Below are 8724 nucleotides of genomic sequence, written 5' to 3'. Positions count from 1 at the left end.
TTAATAAGCTCAACCATATAATTCATGGAATCCAAGTGTGAAATACGAGAATTACTAGAGGTCTTGAATTTATCGCCCCGATCTTGAAGTGTTTTATTAAGAACTTTCCCACTCTTATTCAAATAACTTTTATCACCAAATTCTCGATTTTTACCCACAAGAATACCCTTTTCTGCCTCTAACAATTTATTATTGTTATTATACCATGTAGAAAATGGTAAATTTAAATAACCAAAATAAGAATGGGGCATAGATGGATGTTACACTTAAATATAAAATGAAAAATAATATTTGTTGATGGAGTTTCTATAGATCCCACGCACTAATCCAAATTCAATAATTCTATTAAGTAATATATTTAAACCCAATTAAAAGAGAACCCAACAAATCAGCTACCGGTAACGATCCAGAATTGAAATAGCCATTGATCCTCGATTCAAACCACCACACCTGATTGGTAGGTCCGAAAATTCACCCCCTCACCCCCCCTTCTCTCTCTCTCTCTCCAACTAAACATTTCACACTCTCTTTCTATAATTTTATTTACTTGTGTTCTTTAAAGAGACTGGAATTATACCATGTTTTTCCTAGATTGGATCTATGGGATCCTTGCTTCCCTTGGTTTATGGCAAAAAGAGGCCAAGATTTTGTTTTTGGGGCTTGATAATGCCGGCAAAACGACCTTGCTTCACATGCTCAAAGATGAGGTATTTTGTTATTTTATTTGATGGTTTTGCTTCACAATTTTGGGAATTAGATTTATGTTAATATTGTTACCATTTTCTAATAAAGTTGTATTGTTATTTCTGATTGAATGCTAATAAACATTTAGTTAAAAAGGCAATGAAGGCCGTGAAACTTGTTCTACTATTTTATGTATATGGAAGAGATCACTCGTTTAACTGGAATGCTTTTCATTTGTTATTTATCGACATAAGGGAAAAAAAAAGGGTAGGGGTATTGTTGAATACTTTGTTCAATGATGGGGTCATTGAAAGTTGGTTTATAATGGATATTGGACTTGGGTGATGTGATTTGGCAGAGGTTAGTTCAGCATCAGCCAACACAACATCCTACATCAGAGGAGTTGAGCATTGGGAAAATTAAGTTTAAGGCTTTTGATTTGGGAGGCCATCAGATTGCTCGAAGGGTTTGGAAAGATTACTATGCCAAGGTACGTTTCTTTTCCCACAAATCCTTGTGATTGTATTATATTTTTGGTTAGGTCCGCTCAAGATCAAGTTGCTCATAAGCGTTAAACTTTTTAAAATGGTTATACAATAATCAATCATTTAAAAAAGTGCTAAAATAAAGGTTTTTCACACAATTCACCTCATTTGTAGAAAAAATTAGGTGAGTGCTTATATGTTAAGAATATAAATCATGACAACTAAATTAGATGTTACTTGGAAAATAAAAAATAAAGACATAATTTGAGGCATGATATACAAATTTGAATAGCCGTCATTGGAGTACATTAAAAAAGATTTTATCTTTATTTGACCACTTTAAAAGGTTTGATCTTCATTTGAGCATTTTCATAAAGGTTTGGCTATTCTATAACCATTTAAAAAAGTTTTAACTCTAATGTAAATAACCCCTAAAAGGTTGGGCCTCAATTTGAGTATTTAGCCTTTTGTTTACAAAAAGCTATGCACTTCTCTTGCTATTTGATTTTTTTTTTCATGTTTTAAGATTCATGATAAGTTATATTCAACATTGGCCATTTTTCAAGTTTCAACTATGGTAAAAGTTTGTTGCATGAATTGGGATTTGAGGGTTTTAGTAGTAATATTCCTTTGATTATCTGATCACGAGGGGCAAAGAATATCATCTTTAACTTTGAAGGAAGATGTTTTGATAGCTTCTAACCAAAGGCAATGCGTTTTCACTCTGCAATTGGAGTACAATATCAAGATTACAGTTGTGGCAGGAATAATTTCTACTTTTGTGTATGTGTGTGTATGCATGTATTTTGGCTTTAGTCTTTAGTAATATTTGTTCACTCTGATTCATCTTCCCTTGCATTATTTCTGGTGGGGTGGGCACTCTTGCACGTAGAATTTCGGAGGCTCTGTTATTGCTGGTGTCTTGTTATGAAGGAGAGAATGGTTACCAGAACGTTTTATCTGTTCTTTCTACGCCGAGCATAACTAAAGCAATATGAAATGTGTTTGTAGGTGGATGCAGTGGTTTTCCTGGTGGATTCTTATGACAAGGAGAGGTTTGCGGAGTCAAAAAGGGAGTTGGACGCTCTGCTCTCTGATGAAGCATTGGCAAGTGTCCCATTCCTCATCTTGGGCAACAAGATTGATATTCCATATGCAGCCTCAGAAGACGAATTGCGGTATCACCTTGGGCTGACCAATTTCACCACAGGCAAGGGTAAAGTCAACTTGGGAGACTCCAGTGTTCGACCCCTTGAGGTATTCATGTGTAGCATTGTTCGTAAAATGGGTTACGGAGATGGTTTCAGGTGGCTTTCTCAGTACATTAAGTAGGTAGATCTACAGGAACTTTAGACTTTGCTTTCTTTCCCTAATCATATCTTTATACAGAATTGAGTTTGGATGGAACAATTTCAGAAATCATAGTTGCAGGTGTTTCAACCCCCCCCCCCGGTTCTTTTTCCTTCCATTATATTATTATTATTATTATTTTGTTTGAAATGATAAAGGAGCTCCCCCTGTACGAGACAATGCGACATACAAGTAATGATGACTTATTTGTGAATGATGATTTTGGCTCTGATGTTAATTTAGAGGGGACTGTCATTGCTAATATAATTGCTCGTGTGATTTAACTCTATACCCATCAAACAGATGTGACTAACACACCCTTTTAAGTTCTATAGTGTTAAAATAATTACGTGATTAATTACCAACAATCATACTCAGATCCAATTAGCATATGCGGTTCCAAAATTTAAGTTTAAAAAGTTGTTTTTATACAAATAATAATAGGTCTTTTTTTCTTTTAATTATTTAGGGTCTGTTTGATTGTCAGTAAAATATTTTCCGTAAAATGATTTCTGGAAAATATTTTACTTTTCTGTAAAATGATTTACTGAAAAATATTTTTTGGTGTTTGATTGAATCTGTGTAAAATATTTTCTGCTGCTTGGCAGATTTTTTGAAAATATTTTTCGGAAAAGTTGTTTTTACATATATTAATATATATTAATAAATTTTTATATTTTAAATTATTTTTACATATATTGCAATGATTTATTTATAATAATACTCAATTATTAAGCTACAATATTAATTGTTATAAATTGAAAAAAACTAATATCAAAAAAATTATTTGTAATTGTGTTAAAAAAACAATTATTGAATAATTAAAAAAACAAGTTACTGGAAAATCGATAAACAGAAGCAGTTTTCTATCGGAAATGAAGGAAAGAATGAATGAGGCGATAGAGAGGAGAGCACGGAAAATGTCTTACGAAAATTGAAAGGGTAAGACATTTTCCCTAAAATGTAACCCATTTTCCCTTGTTTTGGAGTTTATTTTCCAAATGGAAAATGTTTTCCGCCAATCAAACGCTGGAAAAGTTGAAAATGATTTTCCGGAAAATTAATTTCGTCAATCAAACAGACTCTTAGTTACGTACTTACAATTTATACTGTCAAACATGACATATAAAATTTTAGTGTAATTATATTTTATCGGTCAAGCATATCTAGTGAATTAAAATTCCTTGTAATTACAAGATGGCACAACTATTAATCTAATAATTACATTTTTGTCCAATTACTTTGTGGTGTCCAAACACAACCTTAAAATTCAATTCTTTTACTTTTAATTTCTAAAATTTAATTTTTATCTTATCTTATTTAAAAGTTAGGGGGTGTTTGGTTTGGAAACCTTTCATTTTCGGTGGGAATATAAAATTTTGGAACGTGATTACTATGCTTGGATTTCAAACATTTCTTTGGAACAATAATCTCACATTTTCAATATTGTCAAGATTTGAAAATCTATGGAGTAATATCAATATTACCTCTTTAATTAAATTTACTGTAACAACCTATTTTTTAGTGGTGTCAAAAACAGTGATTTTGGGGTCATAAATCTGACAAGTGAGTTTGTAAATAGTATTATTTAATATTTATGAGTCCAATATAGTATTATAATAAATTTTGATTTGATAATTTATGTTACTAGAATTAATAATTAGGTTCAAGTGGTATCTCCCTAAAGTCAAGTGGTTTTAGAAAATGAGGTATCGAGACTTCGTTTCCATAAACCGAGCCTGTAAGCATTTTATTAAATATTTATGGAGTGTTATTAGGTTTATATTAAAATTTGGTTAAGAAATTTTAATATCTAGATAGTTAATTAAGTAAAAAAGGACTTAATCGTAAAGTTACAAAAGTTAATTAATATTATTTTTTATTAATTAAAATGCATAATTAATAGTTGTTTGACGGTCTAAAAGATAATTAGACAACTTTTATATAGTTGGACGGCTAGTGTCTAAAATTTTAAAGGTTTTATATGTTATAATATTATTAAGTTAATAATAAAATAAGTTAAAATAACAAAACAACATATTTCCACTTTCATTCTTCTTCTTCATCAACCGAAATTGCCATTTTTAAAGCTCCAAATTTCGATCAAGCTATTCATCTTGCATGTGAATAATTTTGAACACTGTTTTTAGTAAATTTTATATTTTTGAGATAGTTGTAGTTTAATCTATCTAATTTAGGGACTATTTTGAAAAGTTGTTAAATGTTATAGATTATGCCATGGATGAATTTGATATGTTTTTGAAGTTTTATGATATAGATTGTTAAGCTTGGTTGTTAAATAGACATATTTTGTTAAGTAATTTTTAATGATTTTAAGTTTAAGGACTTATTTGTTAAATTAGTAAAATTTTATGTAAATATTTTGAAATGATAATAGATATAGGCTGATTCTAAATTATATGAAATTCGGATGGTTGGTATTTTGATTAAATGTGGATGATTGATGAATTTTTGGGATTTAGGACTAAATTGCATAAATGTTAAAACATGGGGGGTAATTTAGTAAACTCACATGGATAAGGGTTTTAGGTTTGAATTAATTATTTTAAATGATGTAATGGGATTAATTGAATAAAAATATTTAATTAGATCAAGAAATAACTGGAACAGATACAAATGGCGGAAAAGTCAAAGTAACGGAATAGTGGTTGGTTCATGTTAGAGGTTGTTTATGAGTTCAAGTAAGTTCCTAACTTGATTAAATCAATTAGTTGTTATTTCAGTTGTTTTATATCTAATTGTTTATTTATGAATCGAGTTCGTTGGCTTGAAGAAAATGATTAAGACCATAGTTGAAAGAATCTATAGCATTATATCGGAAATAAATAAGACCATAGTTGAAAGACACTATGGCACCATACTAGAAATAAGTAAGACCATAGCTGAAAGACGTTATGGCATCACGATTATATCAAGTAAGACTATAGCTGAAAGATGTAATGGCATTACGATTCTATCGAGTAAGACCATAGCTGAAAGATGCTATAGCATAACAAATCAAATGAATAAGACCATAGTTGAAAGACACTATGACAACACGACAGGAAATGAATAAAACCATGGTTGAAAGACACCATGACATCCTCCGATAATTTGCTATCTAGGTAACACGTTTCAGGTGAGGTATGTATCGTAAGTGTGAATACAAATTGAATGTTTGACTAGTATAGTTTGATAATGAATATTAATGCCTTGGTGCGATTATATGCTTCATATGTCTATAAATATGTTAACTCGTGATGTTGTGGTGTAGTATATTAGGCTTTGTGCATAGCAAGCTTTGTGCCTAGCAGGCTTCATGCTGAAGTATTATATCAGGCTTTGTGCCTAGCAGGCTTCGTGCTTGTGTGCTATATCAAGCTTTGAGCTTATCAGGCTTCGTGCCAGTGTGTTGTATCAGGTAAGTTGTAATGAAGATATTATTTCCATTATCCGATGTTATTCTATTTGGTTCAATGAGCAACTAAGGGTTAAAATGAAAAGGTATGTATATAAATGAACTATGTTATTGATAATACAAAATGGAAAATGTAATGTAAGTATTTGGATTCAAAAGATAACATTTGAATTATGTGAATGAATGACTTATATAGTGAAATTCTTTCCATGATATGAACAGGTAAATAAATCTTAAATGGGTATACAAAAATATGAAATGAATCATGATTTTAGATAATGAAATGGATTATAGTGATATGCATAATGTAAAGAGAATGAGGTTACATGATATATGTACAAGTGTTGGATGGTGAAATTGAAATGTTGACATGTTTTATGCCATGTCTTGGTTGATCTTATAAGTGCATTATTTCACCAACTAACCTTATGAATTTTTGTGCATACGAAAGGATGTTTGGACTACAAAGAAATGAAACTAATCTTTGGTTGTTTTATTTAATATATACGGTAAGTTAAAGTTCCTAATGTGAGCTTACTAAGCACTAGTTGCTTACGTATGTGTTTTCTCTGTTTTGTAGATCATCGGAAAGCTCGAAAGGTTGGAATCAAAGTTGGAGCAAAACCACACTATCCATCGATCCATTTTGGTAACTTTTGAATATATATTGAAATGGTTATAAATGGCATGTATAGGGTTATATGTTAAATTGGTATGCTTTGGGTTGTGCCAAGCTTGTGTATGCCCTAATATCTTTTGTTAATAATTGTCCATGGTATTTGAAATTAGGAAAGATATGATTAATTGAAATATGTGTTTTGGCAGGTATAGGGCTTGTTTGTTACTATGGCAATTTGATAATGTTATGAGTTGTGCCAAATTTGAATATGTTTAATGCCTTTGTGTTTCGGCTTGTAAATGTATATGGTATAAGTGTATAGGGCTTGATGGCAATGAGGCCATTTGGTATGTTTGGATTTGTTGGTACCATTTGTATATATGTAATTTGGTTTGGCTGGTTTGTGTTTAGGCACTTTTGAATGCGGTCATTTGGTTATACCTAGCTAACTTGGTAATTTGTGGTGGTATGGATTTAAAAAGCAATTGTTCATGATGTATCTGTGTTATATAGTTAAAGTGTGATATTGAAGTCTTATTCATGAATGGTCTTGTTGAATGAATTGTGGTGCCTTTGAATGACACATTGGTTAGAACCTATAGGATGATTAAAATGGTATATTTTTGTGTGTTTAAGGTGTGTTAGGTTATGTGAATGTGTTGGAGGAAGGTATGTCTTGGTGTACAAGTATTGAACTTGAGTTGTCTTGTTTTAGAGGCTAAATTTAGAGCACGCGGTTTGAGACACGGGCTGTTACACAGCCATGTGTCATCTTATTTTCAAGTATGGATGTTATACAGTTTGACACACGGGCAAGGACACGGCTGTATGTCCTATTGTTCGAAAGCTTACATGACTTGGGCTATGCCATATGGCCATGTGACCCCTTTTTTGTAAATTTTTTAAGATTTTTAAGTTTGGCTTCGAATAAGTCCCTGATTGTTAGTAAACTCTTTTTAGAGCCCTTACGCTCAATTTAAGGCTCGTAAAAGTATTTATGCTATATTTAAGTTATGTTATCAAATGTTAATATATAAATTGTATGTTGATCTATATTTTGATGTTAAGGGTTCTGTATTGTACAGTAATGCTCCATTACCCTAATTCGTCAAAAGAGACGGGTTAGAGGTGTTACATTTAGTGGTATCAGAGTTACGGTTCAGTCGATTCTTAAACTGGACGTAGCATGTATGAAGTCTAGAAATACATGTCATTTTATAACCTGTGATAGTGTGATGTCTCCTGACTTAATGTGATTCTGTTCCTTTGATAAATAAGAAATGTATTCCAACTGAGCTAATTCCGATGAAACTGAAAGCAATACTCATGTCTCCGATTAAAGGGCTACTCTTAATATGCTAAAATTCAATAATTATAGAGAAAATGTTCACTGTATTCTTATTAATAATAAATGATATATTTCATATGTGTGAAAAAATTTTGATGGCTCTACCACCTCTACCCCCTCATCCTCAAAGTACTATATGATAGAATATTCACAAGATTTCTATCGATTAAATTTGAAAGGGTAGAGCTAAAGAGTTTAGAAGTAAATTGAATGGTGATTTAGTTAGAGCCTAATACAGGATAGCAAACACAGAGAGTTCCAGATGAAGAGTTATATTTTTCGAAGATTATTTGAGATGTGTAGTGACACTGTTAAAAGAGGAGGTTATTCACTGAGAATTGACTTTAACTACAATGGTATCAAAATAATGGATTAACTGGGATTTCTTCTGAGTTGATTTCTAAAAGAATTATGTCATAAAATGATATTGAGACAAGAAGAAAAAGGAAGTTATTGAATTGGAGTTAGGAAACAAATCAGTTGCGGAGATTAGTTGAGAATAGTTTAGCTCAGTAAATATGTTAATAAGATGATATCGATTGAAGAGAAATTATGTATTTGTTCTAGAGATGGATTGAATAATGAGATTAAAATATTTGTCAGTGCAATGAAATTTTGTGAGTTCGTAATTTTAATTTGATCAGGCTCAAAAAAGGGAAGAGATTTGTTATCGTAAGAAATAGAATGAGACATGAGTTTAAGACTTCAATAAACATAATGTATCAAGAATATATTTTATTTTCTCACCAATGAAAAAAATAAAAGAATCGATTCTTTTATATGTATGATCAGGATTCCGGAGTATCATAAATGGAAGTTG

At 31.2% G+C, this 8724-nt stretch overlaps 1 protein-coding gene across 1 annotated transcript; it reads left to right on the top strand.

The window, feature by feature from the left end:
- Positions 1-401: 401 nt before the first annotated feature.
- LOC107918739 (GTP-binding protein SAR1B) lies at positions 402-2736 on the top strand. The gene is made up of 3 exons (XM_016848324.2): positions 402-707; positions 1043-1174; positions 2181-2736. The coding sequence occupies exons 1-3, from the start codon at positions 579-581 to the stop codon at positions 2499-2501; spliced, it is 582 nt and encodes a 193-aa protein (XP_016703813.1). The 5' UTR covers positions 402-578; the 3' UTR covers positions 2502-2736.
- The last annotated feature ends 5988 nt before the right edge of the window (positions 2737-8724 follow it).

Source organism: Gossypium hirsutum, chromosome D13 (genome assembly GCF_007990345.1).
Source record: "Gossypium hirsutum isolate 1008001.06 chromosome D13, Gossypium_hirsutum_v2.1, whole genome shotgun sequence".
Taxonomy (NCBI): Eukaryota; Viridiplantae; Streptophyta; class Magnoliopsida; order Malvales; family Malvaceae; genus Gossypium; species Gossypium hirsutum.
Note: the sequence above shows the minus strand (reverse complement) of the source record. Positions and strands in the feature narration are given on the sequence as shown.

Excerpts from the sequence above, each read along its gene's own strand:
- LOC107918739 (XM_016848324.2), top strand. The coding sequence starts at position 579 with ATGTTTTTCCTAGATTGGATCTATGGGATCCTTGCTTCCCTTGGTTTA. Across the intron at positions 708-1,042 it reads TTCACATGCTCAAAGATGAG|AGGTTAGTTCAGCATCAGCC; the intron begins GTATTTTGTTAT and ends GTGATTTGGCAG. Across the intron at positions 1,175-2,180 it reads GGAAAGATTACTATGCCAAG|GTGGATGCAGTGGTTTTCCT; the intron begins GTACGTTTCTTT and ends ATGTGTTTGTAG.